At 42.5% G+C, this 17,121-nt stretch overlaps 1 protein-coding gene across 1 annotated transcript in view; it reads left to right on the forward strand.

Moving 5' to 3' along the window:
* NCKAP5 (NCK associated protein 5) overlaps positions 1-17,121 on the forward strand; it is a 1,115,675-nt gene that overhangs the window by 466,028 nt on the left and 632,526 nt on the right. Inside the window, 1 exon segment of the mRNA XM_033946444.1 lies at positions 13,189-13,322. Coding sequence (XP_033802335.1) covers positions 13,189-13,322 — 134 coding nt within the window.

The raw sequence follows: 17,121 nt of genomic DNA on the forward strand, positions 1-17,121 counted from the left end.
GATTAGAAATAAGAAAGGTACTTGAAAAATTCCCTTACTGTCCCGAAGGCTCACAATCTAACTAAAGTACCTGGAGGGTAATAGAGAAGTGAAAAGTAGAGTTAGAGGAAAAATAAAAATAAAATAAACATTTTAACAAGACAGCATTGATCTAAATACTTTGGAAGGTAGAAGAGAGGAGAGAAAGGAATAGAAGCAGAAGGGGGAGCCGTTGAACAGTAGAAATCTGGAGAAATTTAAATGATAGAAATAGAACAAAACAAAGACAAAAGGCAAAACAATAGATAAGATTAAAGATAAATCATAAGCTGGAAAGAAAAATAAAATAAAACTTTGTCTTCAATCCACGGTTTCAGCGTCAGTGATGAAGTGGAGCAAGTAAGTTTAGGAGGAGCGATTGACGTTTCCAGAAAGGGCTTCTTCAGGGAAGAGACTTGGCAGACAGTCCCAGGATGCCTATGTCTCCTCCCCTGCGATGTTCTCCCATCCATGCATTCCCTCCCAGACACACTGCCCGTGCCCCAGCCGCTCCAAGGAGGCTGCCCCAGATGAGGCCCACGGTGAATGCAGGATTCTCTCCTCTGCGGGAAAGCCGCCCGGAGCCGACAGTCGATCTTCTTAGCGGATTGCATGGGGGGAAGAGTTCATACTCTTGGTAGGATCGGGTCTGTGTGCTCTCGGTGGTTGTGGCTGGTCTCGTTGCTGCTTAGGTGTAAAAGCAGTTGATCTCCACTGCTGCTGATATTTAAAAGCAGGCAGATTGATCTCTCCAATGGACTGCAGGGGGAGGAGTTCACACTCCTGGCAGGATCGGGTTTGTGAATGCTATTTAACTGTCCAGGAAACATTCCTGGCTGGTACAATAGTGCTAAATATTGATCAGACCAGATATACCGGGGGTCTCAAAGTCCCTCCTTGAGGGCCACAATCCAGTCGGGTTTTCAGGATTTCCCCAATGAATATGCATGAGATCGATGTGCATGCACTGCTTTCAATGCATATTCATTGGGGAAATCCTGAAAACCCGACTGGATTGCGGCCCTCAAGGAGGGACTTTGAGATCCCTGAGATATACCATAGAGAGCAAGAGCAGCTGTGACAAGAGGAGCTTTATTGTGTGTGTTGATTTTACTTTGGATTCAGTTGTGCAATAAAGCTGTATGTTAGTCTCAATAGCTACTTCCATTAAAATCATAAGAACATAAGAATTGCCGCTGCTGGGTCAGACCAGTGGTCCATTGTGCCCAGCAGTCCACTTATGCGGCGGCCCCCAGGTCAAAGACCAGTGCTCTAAATGAGTCCAGCCTCATTTGCGTACGTTCCAGTTTAGCAGGAACTTGACCAACTTTGTCTTGAATCCCTGGAGGGTGTTTTCCCTATATCAGACTCCGGAAGAGTGTTCCAGTTTTCTACCACTCTGTACGGAATCTATCCCCTTTCAACTTTAGAGAGTGCTCTCTCGTTCTCCCTACCTTAGAGAGGGTGAACAACCTGTCTTTATCTGCTAAGTCTATTCCCTTCAGTATTTTGAATGTTTCGATTATGTCCCCTCTCAGTCTCCTCTATTCAAGGGAGAAGAGGCCCAGTTTCTCCAATCTCTCACTGTACGGCAACTCCTCCAGCCCTTAACCATTTTAGTCGCTCTTCTCTGGACCCTTTCGAGTAGTACTGTGTCCTTCTTCATGTATGGCGACCAGTGCTGGACGCAGTACTCCAGATGAGGGCGCACCATAGCCCGGTACAACGGCATGATAACCTTCTCCGATCTGTTTGTGATCCCCTTCTTAATCATTCCTAGCATTCTGTTTGCCCTTTTCACCGCCGCCGCACATTGCGCGGACAGCTTCATCGACTTGTTGATCAGAACTCCCAAGTCTCTTTCCTGGGAGGTCTCTCCAAATACTGCCCCGAACATCCTGTGTTCGTGAATGAGATTTTTGTTACCGACATGCATCACTTTATTCTTATCCACGTTGAATCTCATTTGCCATGTCGATGCTCTTTTCTCATTCTTGATTATGTCATGTTGCAGATCTTCGCAATCCCCCTGTGTCTTGGGAGTTACATTAGATCGCCAGCTGACTTTAGATGATCATACAGATTTACTGATTAAAAAAAGTTTCTCAATTCTTTGGAAGCTTCGAACAATAAAAAAATATTTTGATAGTATATTCTTCAGGTTACTAGTACAATTCTTCTTTGGGATCTCATTAAAAAACTCCTTAAAAGACTAAAAATCATCCAGAACACAGCGGTTCGTTTGATGTGTGGCCTGAAAAAATACGACCACATTAGTCCATTTTATCAACAGTTACACTGGTTGCCATTTGAGGCAAGAATATTACCGTATTTGCCGGCGTATAAGACGACTTTTCAGTACCTTAAAATCCTCCCCAAAGTCGGGGGTCGTCTTATACGCCGGGTACTGTTTACATGCCCTTACTTTACATTAGAGAGCTGCACGGGGACGCCCCTAGGGTCGCGGGGATCCCGTGGGGACGCCCCCTAGGGTCGCGGAGATCCCATGGGGACGCCTCCGAGGGTCGCGGGGCTCCTGCGGGGCTGGATGTACTCAGTCTTCTGGATGTACGCGGCTCTTCTTCTCCCTACCTTCTCTGCTTGCAGCACAGAGCCGAACGGAAGTCTTCCCGACATCAGCGCTGACGTCGGAGGGGAGGGAGGGCTTAAACAAAGCTTAAACAAAGCCCTCCCTCCCTCCGACGTCAGCGCTGACGTCGGGAAGACTTCCGTTCGGCTCTGTGCTGCAGGCAGGGCAGATAAGGAGAAGGAGAGTAGCCTCGCGGTTCGAGTGGCTACCAAGGGAGGGGGGCGGTCCGCCCCGCCCCGGTTGCAGCACAGCCGGCCAGGTCCCCTTACTTTTGTGGCACTTCCCCGACCGACCGATAACAGCCCGGGTCCGACAATCCTCCCTGCCCTGTAGCCGCGAATCTAAATTACCTTCTTACAGCAGCTGTAAGAAGGTAATTTAGATTCGCGGTTAAGGGCAGGGAGGTTTGTCGGACCGGGGCTGTTGTCGGTCGGTCGGGGAAGTGCCACAAAAGTAAGGGGACCTGGCCGGCTGTGCTGCACCCGGGGTGGTAGAGAAGGTGTGCGGAAGAAGGGGTAGTCTTATACGGCGAGTATATAATAAACTCTATATTTTAACTGTAAAAGTTGGGGGGTCGTCTTATACGCCCAGTCGTCTTATACGCCGGCAAATACGGTATTTAAGTTTGGTTGTATTTGTTTTAAAGTATTATTTGGTCTGGCTCCAACTTACTTGTCCTCACGTTTTGAACGATATAAACCGAACAAGGTCATTCGAAGAAATCATTTATTTGCTTATCCAACTATAAAATCTTTTCGGTATAAGAGATTTCTTGACAAATCGTTTGCATTCCAGGCAGGCAAAATGAACTCTTGGCTGTGTGCCATTATTTCTCAGGCTTATTCATATTCGTTTTTTAGGAAGTTGTTGAAAACTGATTTGTTTGGCAAATTTGTAGACTGAAATCTTGGGGCTCCTTTTACAAAGGTGCGTTAGGGCCTTAACGCGCGGATTAGCACACGCGAAATTGCCCCGCAAGCTAGCCGCTACTGCCTCCTCTTGAGCAGGCGGTAGTTTTTCGGGTAGCACGCGCTTTGGTGCGTGTGCTAAAAACTCAAGCGCACCTTTGTAAAAGGAGACCTTAATGTATGGTATAATTTTGACCCTTTCTTATGTTAATTGCATTTCTTCACTGATTGTACATCCTCTTTGATGTAAACTGCCTAGAACTATGTGGTGTGGCGGTATATAAGAATAAAGTTATTATTATTATTATAATGCAGCATCTGCAATCTGTTAATGAAAGTAAGGCTGAAGAGCCCCTGCTGTGGTTATGATATATTTATTTATTCATTTTTCTATACTGTTCTCCCAGGGGAGCTCAGAATAGTTTACATGAATTTATTCAGGTACTCAAGCATTTTTCCCTGTCTCTCCTGGGGGGCTCATAATCTATCTAGTGTACCTAAGGCAATGGGGGGGATTAAGTGACTTGCCCAGGGTCACGAGGAGCAGTATGGGTTTGAACCCACAACCCCAGGGTGCTGAGGCTGTAGCTTTAACCACTGTGCCACACTCTCCCCTTATAAATGTATATATAGAATATATGTTATGTGATTTATTGTTTTTATATTTTATATTTATTGTTTTTATATTTTATGTATGCATTTTTTGTGAACCGCTTAGGGCTCCTTTTACTAAGCTGCGATAGTGTTTTTAGCGCACACAGCATTTTAGCGCACGTTAAACCCGCGCTACGCGGCTAAAACTAACGCCAGCTCAATGCTGGCATTAGCGTCTAGTGCGTGCAGCATTTTAGCATGCGCTATTCTGCGCGTTATTGCCCAGCTTAGTAAAAGGAGCCCTTAGTCATAGGTAGGTTATAAATGTACAAAAATAATGCTATGAATGAAACATCTACATTGTACACCTCTATCCTGCCTCTTTGATGGAAAGTAGATATTGATAATTTCCTAATGAGAGCTGACTTAAAGGGACCAGTCTTTATCTCTCTTTCTATAGGATGGTTTAGCACCCAGGTTGTGGCAAAGTTTTTCTGTTTTATTCTACACCCTGAATGCAGGTCTTGTGGAGCACCATAAATCAGCGTCCTTGCTAAGAATCTTGTCTAGAAAAAGGATTGACTCATAAGAACATAAGCAATGCCTCCACTGGGTCAGACCCGAGGTCCATCGTGCCCAGCAGTCCGCTCACGCGCGCGGCCCAACAGGTCCAGGACCTGCGCAGTAGCCCCCTATCTATACCCCTCTATCCCTTTCTTCAGCAGGAAATTGTCCAATCCTTTCTTGAACTCCAGTACCGTACTCTGTCCTATTACGTCCTCTGGAAGCGCATTCCACGTGTCCACCACACGCTGGGTAAAGAAAAACTTCCTAGCATTTGTTTTGAATCTATCCCCTTCCAATTTTTCCAAATGCCCTCTTGTTCTTCTATGTTTTGAAAGTTTGAAGAATCTGTCCCTCTCTACTTTCTCTATGCCCTTCATGATCTTGTAGGTCTCTATCATGTCTCCTCTGAGTCTCCGCTTTTCCAGGGAGAAGAGCCCCAGTCTCTCCAATCTTTCAGTGTATGAAAGGTTTTCCATGCCCTTAATCATTCGTGTCGCTCTCCTCTGGACCCTCTCAAGTATTGCCATATCCTTCTTAAGGTACGGCGACCAATACTGAACACAGTACTCCAGGTGCGGGCGCACCATTACCCGATACAACGGTAGGATGACTTCTTTTGTTCTGGTCGTAATACCCTTCTTAATAATACCCAACATTCTGTTTGCCTTCTTCGCGGCTGCTGCACATTGTGCCGTTGACTTCATTGTTGTATCCACCAGTACACCCAAATCCCTTTCAAGGTTACTTCCCTCTAATACTAATCCCCCCATTTGGTAGCTGAACATCGGGTTCTTTCTCCCTATATGCATGACCTTGCATTTCCCTACATTGAAGTTCATCTGCCATTTATTCGCCCACTCCTCCATCTTTCTCTGACCCGTGTACGCAACAATTAGAGCCGTGCTCAGACAAATTATTCTGAACAGCGTCCCCTGAAAGAACTGCTGAGATTTGCGCTGTTCTCACCCGGGGCACTTTAAATTCAGGCACACAAAATGCTGCTTTATTTTTCTGGCCATTTCTTCCCCATTTCTAACTTTCACTTTCTTTATAGATTATGTGAAAGTGGGTGGACAGAAAATCTGTATGCACTGCTTAATACCTCATATTTCTCCCTGCATGAAAATATATTTCATGTAAACCCTTGCAGCCCCCTCTTTTGGCATCTATTTATTTATCACTGTCATCACCGTCCTCTTTCCACTTGGTAATGTTCATATTTTGGTCTCTTGGTTACTTGTATTGTAAATTATTATCTGGTAAGATTTATAGCCATGAAATTTGTGCAAATGTTCTCTATATTTAAAAAGATTAACATCTTGAAACCTTTGCTTTTTTTTTTAAATTAGACCAGATGGAGTGCATCATTCCTCCCCTCTCGTGCTTTTACTGGTATGTTTTACTGTAAAAACATAGGTCAGACATTGTCCTAGAGGGGCTGTAGCTAAATCAGGCTACCTCTGCTTCAGGAAGCAGGTCAAAACCTGGAATATTCAGTTACACTATCCTCTGGATTCTATAAATAAAACTCACAATTGCACACACAAATTTGGGCATACATCCAATTTGAGCCTGCAATTTAATTGAGTAACTAGAGAATGACGCGGTGACAGAATTCCATCACCGTCCCTGTCCCTGCGGATAACCATGGGAAACCATCCCGTGTCATTCTGTGGAAGGGCATAATAATAAAAAAAAATGTCTTAAGTCCGGTTTGAACCTAGGACGCTAGTCGCCCAAAGTTGGCAGCGTCTAAAGTCCATTCTCAAAAAATACTTCCCAAATTTTTTTATTTTTTTTGGGGGGGGGAGAATCGTCTACTTCTACATCCCGGTATCAGCTCAAATTTGATAACGTTATGATCACTCTTTCCCAGCCGACCCAACTCCTGTACTATGCCTTGCATTCCAATAAGGATCAAATCTAAAATAGCTCCCCCTCCTCTTGTCGGTTCCCGGACCAGTTGCTCCAAGAAGCAGTCATTTATGACATCTAGGAATTTTACTACAAGATGCTGAAATTACAATTACAATCATTGTTTATATATCGCAAATACCTTTGCAAAGTTCATTGCGGTTTATAAGTGTTGAATGAAGACATCATCCAGAAAAATATTTAAATAAAATACCTAATCACAATTTAATTTACTGTTAACATGTACTGTAAAACCTTGGATTGCAAGTAACTTGGTTTGTAAGTGTATTGCAAGACAAGCAAAACATTTGATTAAATTTGAACTTGATATACAAGCAATGTCTTGCAATACAAGTATATACAGTATGCACACATCACAACTGACGCGATGGTTCTTCTCTCTCTGACGCTGTGGGAGTGTAGTGACTGTTCTAAACAAGCAAAGTCATGCAATACGAGTACTACAGTATACACACGTCGCATCATCACAACTGAGCCGATGGTTCTTCTCTCTCTGACGCTGCAGGAGTGCAGTGACTGTTCTAAACAGCAAGTCTTGCAATACGAGTACGTATAGTATTTTGTATTAAAGTTTTTGGGTTGTGGACGAATCGTCTTGAGTTTCCATTATTTCCTATGGGGAAATTTGCTTTGATATATGAGTGCAAAGCCACAATAACAGGTTTCTACCAACACGCCGGTGAGGTAAATGCTCCAATGCTCATAGAATTCCTATGAACAGCGGAGCATTTACCTTGCCGGCACCGTGTGTTTTGTAAAAGAGTGACTGAATTAATGGGTTTTATAGATAGATTTCTAATTACAAACATATAATGGATGTGTTAGCGTTTAGCATAAGCTAAATAGGCTATCGTGCCTTAGTAAAAGGACCCCTATATGAATAACTAGAATTTGAATAATCGATGAAGCAGTAAGATAACTATTATAAATTTTAAGAACATAAGAATAGCCTTACTGACCAGACCAATGGTGCATCTAGCCCACTATGCCGTCTTCACTGAGGCCAATCCAAGTCACAAGTACCTGACAAAACCCAAATAGTAGCAGCATTCCATGCCACCACTCCAGGGCAAGCAGCAGTTTATGGACTTTTCCTCCAGGAACTTATGCAAACCTTTTTTAAAACCAGCTACGCTATCTGCTCTTACCACATCCTCTGGCAACACGTTCCAGAGCTTAACTATTCTATGAGTGGAAAAATATTTCCTCCTGTTGGTTTTAAAAGTATTTCTCTGCAGTTTCATCGAGTGTCCCCTAGTCTTTGTAATTTTTGGCGGAGTGGAAAATCGATCCACTTGTACCCGTTCTACTCCCCTCAGGATTTTGTAGACTTCAATCATATCTCCCCTTAGCGTCTCTTTTCCAAGCTGAAGAGCCCTAACTTCTTTAGTCTTTCCTCATACGAGAGGAGTTGGTCGCTCTCTTTGAACCTTTCCTAGTGCCGCTTTATTTTTTTAAGATAAGACCAGAACTGAACGCAATACTCAAGGTGAAGTCGCACTATTGAGCGATACAGAGGCATTATAACATTCTTAGTCTTGTTTACCATCCCTTTTCTAATAATTCTTAGTATCTTGTTTGCTTTCCTGGCTGCCGCTGCACATTGAGTGGAAGGTTTCAGCATATTATCCATGATGACACCCAGATCTTTTTCTTGAGCACTGACCGCCAAGGTGGACCCTAGCATCCAGTAACTATGATTTAGATCATTCTTTCCAAAGTGCATCACATTGCATTTGTCCACATTAAATTTCATCTGCCATTTGGACGACAAGTCTTCCAATTTCCTAAGGTCCGACTGCAATTTTTCACAATCCGCATGCGTTTTAACAGCTTTGAACAGTTTAGTGTCATCTGCAAATTTAATCACCTCACTCGTCGTTCCACTTTCCAAATCATTTATAATAAATTAAAGAGTACAGATTTAAGTTAATAGTACAGATTTTATTTTATTTCTATTTAGTTTCTAGTTGGAATTCTTCATCCATCGATCTATTATACTCGTACGGTTAACAATAACACCCAATGCTTCTTCTATAATAGTCGGAATAGGAAGCGAAACCATGATGTCGTCTGCATATATGTAAATGTACAAAAATTAGCTTTTTCCAAAGCAAAACCTAATAGATGAATAAATACATTGAGAAAGTGTAGGCAACAGCAGGAAACCTTGAGGAACCCTTCATGTCATATGCCAACTACCTGAAACAGCAGAATGCATTTTTACTTTATAAGTTCTAGTTGGAAACCCTGAACCAAGTTGCCATCTCCTCCTAAATTCCAATATGATCTAGCAATTGCATTGATAACTTATGATCTACCAGATCAAAAGTGCTTGAGAGGTTGAACTGAAAAACTAAGAACATAAGAAGTTGCCCTCCACTGGGTCAGACCAGAGGTCCATCGCGCCCAGCAGTCCGCTCCCGCGGCGGCCCATCAGGTCTATGACCTGTGAAGTGGTTCCTGACCATTTCTATAACCTACCTCTGCTTCTATCTGTACCCCTCAATCCCCTTATCCTTTAGGAACCTATCTAAACCTGCCTTGAACTCCTGTACTGTGCTCTGGCCTATCACAACCTCTGGAAGTGCGTTCCATGTGTCCACCACAAAAGGACTTCCTAGCATTTGTTCTAAACCTGTCCCCTTTCAATTTCTCTGAGTGCCCCTAGTACTTGTGGCTCCCCACAGTCTGAAGGATCTATCCTGTCTACCTTCTCTATGCCCTTCAGGATTTTGAAGGTTTCTATCATGTCTCATCTAAGTCTCCTCATTCTCTAGGGAGAACAGCTCCAGCTTTTTCAACCTTTCAGCGTATGAAAAGTTTTCCTACCTTTTATCAGTTTAGCCGCTCCTTTTATCAGTTTAGGGCTCCTTTTTACTAAGGTGCGCTAGCGTTTTTAGCGCACGCAGCTAGAACTAACTAATTAGAAAGCTTGACTAGGAGTTTCATTCCAATTCCATAATCTCTCTAAGGTTCATTGATCTCTCACTTCCTATTGTTTTTTTTACAATAATTGTCTTCTCTCCTATCAACAATTGCATTTCTTTTCCCATCCTTTCCTCTTGTTTTAATATGTTTGTAAAGTTAGTCTCCAATATGTTTCGTAAGGTTTAGTTCTTTGTTCGTTTGGTTGCCCCTTAAATTTTGTAATTTTACTGATATGTTCATCGCTTAGAATTTTGAATAAGTGATCAATCAAATTTATAATAACTTATAATTTATAACTGCTCAATGCTGGCAGTAAAGTCTAGCGCACGCGACAATTCAGTGTGCGCTATTCCGCGCATTAATGCCCTAACACACCTTTGTAAAAGGAGCCCTAACATTCTCTTTCCTTCTGCACCATATGGTTTGATTTTATCCAACATTGTCAGTACTAAAACTCACATGGAACCCTGACTGAGAGAAGTGAAGAATATCAAATCTGTCCAAATATGAAATAAACTGTTTATTCACCAGTCCCTCCATGATCTTTCTTTTGTATCTCACTGTGATGTACAGTCTCTTGATAATGTAAACAGCATCGATCTTGATAGGTATTGCGGTCTAGATAGACACTACTAGTCTATAATTGGAAACGTGAACATATATTCCTGTGAATCCTTGAATATTGGTGTTAAACAATCCAAATGGAAAGAACATTAGCCATTCAAAAAGGGAACTTTAATAAATTTCAGGATGTGTGGAGGCCCATTATCAGGTTATTGCAAGAATGAGTATATTTTTTCTTCCCTGATTAGTACAAATGGAAATTGGGCAGGGGGAGGGGGGTATTTATTATTGGAAAATGTTTTTTATGAAATATAGAAGAATGGGAGAGAAGGGGATAAATTTAATTAGATAAGATTAATTGTAGAATTTCAAGTGATATATCTATGAAAAACAGTGTGACAAGGCAGTGGCTGCTGCCAGAAGGATGCTGGGCTGTATAAAGAGCAGGCGTAGTCAGTTAGAAGGAAGAAGGTGTTGATGCCCCTGTACAGGTCATTGGTAAGGCCCCACTTGGAGTATTGGGTTCAATTTTGGAGACCGTATCTGGCGAAGGACATAAGAAGACTTGAGGCGGTCCAGAGGAGGGCGACGAAAATGATAGGAGGCTTGCGCCAGAAGACGTATGAGGAGAGACTGGAAGCCCTGAATATGTATACCCTAGAGGAAAGGAGGGACAGGGGAGATATGATTCAGACGTTCAGATACTTGAAGGGTATTAACGTAGAATAAAATCTTTTTCAGAGAAAGGAAAATGGTAAAACCAGAGGACATAATTTGAGGTTGAGGGGTTTGTAGATTCAAAGGCAATGTTAGGAAATTCTACTTTATGGGTGGTGGATGCCTGGAATGTGCTCCCGAGAGAGGTGGTGGAGAGTAAATTGTGACTGAGTTCAAAGAAGCGTGGGGATGAACACAAAGGATCTAGAATCAGAAAATAAGATTAAATATTGAACTAAGGCCAGTACTGGGCAGACTTGCACGGTCTGTATATGGCCGTTTGGTGGAGGATGGACTGGGGAGGGCTTCATTGGCTGGGAGAGTATAGATGGCTGGAGTAGATTTTAACAGAGATTTCGGCAGTTGGAACCCAAGCACAGTACAGGGTAAAAGCTTTGGATTCTTGCCCAGAAATAGCTAAGAAGAAAAAAAAAAATTTAAATTTAAATTGAATCAGGTTGGGCAGACTGGATGGGACCATTCGGGTCTTTATCTGCCCTCATCTACTATGTTACTATGTATGTTTATGTTACTATGTTAAAATGTTAATACCAATGTTGATATACTTGATGTAAGTTATAAAATGAATAAAGAATTATATAAAAAAAAACCCAACAAACCCAGTCTCTCTCAAATCATTAGGGAAGAATCCAGTTTGGAATCTATCATTAATCCAAAAGAAATTTATTTATTCAATTTTCTGTACTGTTCTCTCAAGGGAGCTCAGAACAGGTTACATGAATTTATTCACATATTCAAGCATATTCCCTGTCTGTTCTGGTGGGCTCACAATCTATCTAATGTACCTGGGCAATGGAGTGATTTGCCCAGGGTCACAAGGAGCAGTGTGGGTTGGAACCCGCAATCTCAGGGTACTGAAGATGTAGCTTTAACCATTCCACCACACTCTCCGTAAACATTAAAGGAGCTTCTTTTTAAAAGTATACTATGAACCTTCAGAAACAAAGCAGAGAGGCAAACAGAAGAACACCTTGCCTTGGGCTATAAGCAGACAAATAAAAGGGCAAGGGAGGCGTCTTTTCAACCAATTTGTACTGCTCAGAGCGCTGCCGTTTTTTTTTTTACAAGTACGTTTTGGACTCAGCGTTCACCAGCCAAGTCTACCACACGCTGAAACTGGGCTCCTTATTGGGACTACTTGTTTTGAACAAAACTCGATCATTGGTTGAAAAGACCTCTCCCTTGTCTTTCTGTTTGTCTGACCGTGAACCTCAACATATCTATTATATACCTGTAAAAACTCATTCTATTCTTCTTTATCAATCTTCAACCAAATTTGATCCGCCGGAAATATACTTTGGGCTCCTTTTACAAAGGTGCGCTAGCAGTTTTAATGTGCGCTAAACTGCCCGGCTCGTTAGCCGCTACTGCCTCCTTTTAAGCAGGCGGTAGTTTTTTGGCTAATCGTGTGCGTGCGCGAAAAATGCTAGCGCACCTTCGTAAAAAGGAGCCCTATGGCTTAACGTGGGATTATACTATATAGTAGCTGCAATTCATAACATCTTTTGGGGAGGTTCCCAGTATTTTTATTACGGTTTGTGCATTGATTTTCTTATTAGTACCTGCTGAGAATTAACTCAGGACCACTCCTAAGTGGTCTTTTATTAGTTCTGCCAGTTAGCACATCGTAAATGTAACATGTTAATGGGCTAACACTTCCATGACCAGTCTTCACCTGTGCTGCACCCCCTGAGGGAAAGAAAAATCTAAAAAAAATGCAGTTATGAACAGTTTATCCGGCAACTTCCACAAAATATTTTAATGCGATTGCATGATAGCCTGCTTCCGTGCATTAACTGTGCATTAAGGGCTTAACACCCTTTAGTAAAGAGCCTCTAAATAATTAATCTGCAGCCGCGGAGTGTATCAAGGATGAATTTCACATTATCAAGAGCATTGTGGGAAGAAATGGGTTTGCTTTACTAGTTTCATTGTAAGCTGGGAGGACTCATGAAACACATAGCTGCCAGTGGCCCCTGAGGACTGGGTTGAAAACCACCGCTGTAACCCATGGGTTGTTAATACCTGAATCTATTTGTTTTGATTTCTGTTCATATATGAATCTGCGTCTGTTTTTCTAAAGTGCAGATTACTAAAGAAAAAGTCGTATTGTTAAATTATGGAAATCTGCCAGGGTTTACAAATTTATGTGGACTGACCATAGAAATTTGCAGCTCTTCAGTGTCTGCTATCTCAATTTTTTGCACTTATATAATTGAAAGTAAATATTTTCTTGATACGGAGGTGGAAGCTACATTTAGTCCATGCCTTTCTGTGCATTCTTCTGTCCCCTACTCTCTGCCCAGTAAATTAAAAATATGATCACTGATATGTTTTTTTCAGCGTGAGAAGCTAATGCATGAGCTGGAGGAAGAGAGACATTTGAGGCTTGAAAGTGAAAAGAGATTACAGGAGGTAACCCTGGAGTTTGACCGCAGCAAGGCGCAAATGCGTGGCTTGCAGGAGCATTTTTCCAGGTATGGTTTTCCTGGATTTGGTGAATGCATTTTGTGTTCTGATGCCAAGAGCCCCAGACTAGCTGTGTGTGGCAAAAGCCCCAGAATTTGGCAACTGCATTTTCTAATAAAAATAGGTAACGCAACAAATCTAAGTGCTTGTATTAGTTGTCAAAGGGGAAATGATAAATGGCTCTAAACGTTAGGCGCCAAAAACCGGGCATTAAGGACAAGATTCTGTAATGGGCGCCTAAAAAGGTTAGATACCTATTGTATGTCAGTCAGGCAGGCTTAGGCACCCGTTACAGAATTGTTCTTAGCAGACTCTCAATCTGGCAATTGATTTGACCTCTTTTTTCTTCTTATTTTATATTCATTTCTTATTTTAATCACTCATTTGTAATCTTGGATATTTTCATTTTCCTTTTTCTCAAGTTATTTGTTAAATTTGTACTTCTTCATCAACTTTTCTGTTTAATGCTTGGAAATTTTTGTCGAAAAATTATAAATAAGAATAAAAAGAATTGTGCTTAGCGATGCCTAACTTAAAACTTAGGCGCTTATAATATAGTTGTAGTGGATTATAGTAAATATGTTTAGTTGGGTCAATCATTTCAATAAGAACAATGCATTATATGAAGGACGTATAAGCGCAATGATGGTCCTGTAACAACTTGCTTTGGTTTCCATGTAAGATATACAAGACTGAACCCTTATAATATAATTTGATAATATATTTATTAATAATTTAAAGTAACATCGGTAAATTAATAATAAAAATTAAAATAGTTGGTAAGAAACTGGATAGTAGACATACTGAAGAACCAACATAGTATATTCTGAACTCCTATAATAATAGGCCTATAATATAGGCCAGAGTTTAAAAGGCTTACATTATAGGCACCTAAAGTTCTGTCTTATACTATGTTGAGGTTGTAGCTCTAACCACTAAGCCACTCCTTCCAAACAAACTGAAAAATACAAAATCAGCATGAAACGATGGGGGTCTTTTACTAAGGCGTGCTTGCTGATTTAGTGTGTGCTAAATATTAGCATGTGCTAAATGCTAACGCATCCATAGAATATAATGGACGCGTTAGCACTTAGGCCCGGATTCTGTATAGGACGCCCGTCCTGGACGTCCTATATAGAATCGGAACAAAACCCATCCACAGTAAACCCGATTCTGTAACCGACGTCCATGTTGCAGACGCCGGTTACAGAATCGGGTTTGTTTAGACACCCGCTATACTTAATCGCGGCAAGGGATCTCCCTGCCGTCATTAGTATAGCGGCCGCGGCTACGGCCGCCAGTCTCCCCTCCCCACCCCCGATGATTGTGGCAGGAGGGTGTCCAACCCCTTCTGCTGACAGAACCTACCCCCCCCAGAAGATCGCCGGCAGGAAAGTACCCAACCCCTACTGCCGGACCCCCCCAACAACATGCCCCAACCGCCCTACCCGGACTCCCCCAACGGCCCCCCAATGATCGCCGGCAGGAGGGTGCCCAACCCCTCCTGCCGACAGAACCCAACCCCCCCTGCCGGACCACCCTCCTGCCTGGATCTTGTGTGTGTGTGGGGGGGGTCGCTTGGGCAGGAGGGGTTGGGCTCCCTCCTGGCCCGATCGGATCGGCGGGATAGGCAGTCGCTGGGGCAGGAGGGCTTGGGCTCCCTCCTGGCCGATTGTTGCTGGGGTGGGAGGGATTCTGTAACAGGTGTTCTTTTTGACAGACACCGGTTACAGAATCCAGCTTTTAGGCGAAGGACTGGCCCCTCCTTCACCTAAAAGCCCTTGTTTTGGGCGTTTGGGACTTAGGCTTTTTTTAGGTTGATTATATGGTGTATGTTTAGACGTAGTGGTGGTCTGGGCGTTTAAACAGCTGAACATAGAGGCAGGCCATTATAAAAAAAAAAATCTCCTTTTGGACGTTTTTTTTGATAATGGACATTTTCCCTGCTTCTACTTTCAACGTTTAGGGCCTTAGGCCAAAAGGGGACTTAGAAATTTTTTTAAAAAATTATGCCCCTCCACATTTATATTCTATAACAGCAGAGCTGTATGTCAAATCATTGTGGAAAAACTGGATGGACCAAGCTTGTCTTTATCTATTATCATACACTATGTTAGCATAGATCAGTGGTCTCAAACTCGCAGCCCGGGGGCCACACGCGACACGCCAGGTACTATTTTGAGGCCCTTGGTATGTTTATCGTAATCAAAAAAGTAAAATAAAAAAGTTTCTTGATCATATATCTCTTTTGCTATAAATGACAATATTATTATTAAGACTTAGCCAAAAGGAAAGATTTATAAACTATAAAGAGTTTTACCTCATGCAAAATTGTCATTTCTTTAATAAGACATTAACTATTTTTTTCTGAGGCCCTCCAAGTACCTACAAATCCCAATATGTGGCCCTGCAAAGGGTTTGAGTTTGAAACCACTGGCATAGATGCAACTGTAGCAATAATTTGCGTTGATAAATTCATATGAGGAAATGTAATAGCTAGATTGGTGATATAGTACATATTGCATCCCCTGTTTCATCAATGTTGTAAGAAAGCTATATCTCAACAGATCCTGAATCATTTATCATAATATTTTGTGGTAACACTGCACTTATAGTTTAATTTGTGTACCAAAGCAAACTGAAGGGAAATATATCTTTATCACCACCCAAACAAAGATATGAATAGTATCTCAGTTATCCTGTTCCATGCAAATAAGCCCTCCTTTTTACTAAGCCTCGGTAGAGGCTTCTACTGGGTTCATAGACAGTGGAGCGGAAGACGTCAGCGCGCTGACAACCCAGCACCGACAATTCAGCGCAAGACAGAAGCGCGCAGGGGAAAAAGTAATTTTTAAAGAGCTCCGACGGGGGGTTTGGGGTGGCAACCCCCCCCCCCCACTTTATTGGTTAGTGTTTGCGCTGCTGTTGGAGGGGGGTTCGGGGGGTTGGAAACCTCCATTATAGCGAAAACGGAACTTTTTCTGATTTTTTTCGGGAAAAGTTCCATTTTTTTTATAATGTGGGGGGGTTTCACCCCCCACACCCCCACACCCACACAACGACTGCGCGAACACTAACCAATAAAGTGTGGGGGGGGGTGCTACTCCAAACCCCCAGTCGGAGCTCTTTAAAAATTATTTTTTCCCCCGCGCGCTTCTGTCTTCCGCCGAATTGTCTGCGCTGGATTGTCGGTGCGCTGGCGTCTGGCGCGCGGTTATCCCCTCACCCTTCTACTGCGTCCCAGAGCACTAAATGCTCCGACACTCATAGAAATTCCTATAAGCGTCGTAGCAGTGACGGAGCATTTAGCGCCCCAGGTTGAGGTAGTAAAAGAGGGCCAAATTATTTCTGTGGATGTAGTGTGTTGTGTTAAACTGTTAGTGAAGATTCAACAGATCTTACAAATATGATAGAGTTATATAGCAAATAAGAAAGGTTATGCTCGAGTTTACCCCCTTACTGTTATACTAAAACAGTGATTCCCAACCCTGTCCTGGAGGAACACCAGTCCAATCGGGTTTTCAGGCTAGCCCTAATGAATATGCATGAGAGAGATTTGCATATGATGGAAGTGATAGGCATGCAAATTTGCTTCATGCATATTCATTAGGGCTAGCCTGAAAACCCAATTGGCCTGGTGTTCCTCCAGGACAGGGTTGGGAACCACTGTACTAAAAAATATAACAATGATAATAATGCAGCTGGGATTTCTTCACATTTCTGAAAAGAAGCATGATGATATGTGGACATCAGTCAATTGACCTGCTGTGCCCACTGCCAGGAACCGTTTCTGTGCGTATCGAAAAT

Source organism: Geotrypetes seraphini, chromosome 5 (assembly GCF_902459505.1).
Source record: "Geotrypetes seraphini chromosome 5, aGeoSer1.1, whole genome shotgun sequence".
Lineage (NCBI taxonomy): Eukaryota > Metazoa > Chordata > Amphibia > Gymnophiona > Dermophiidae > Geotrypetes > Geotrypetes seraphini.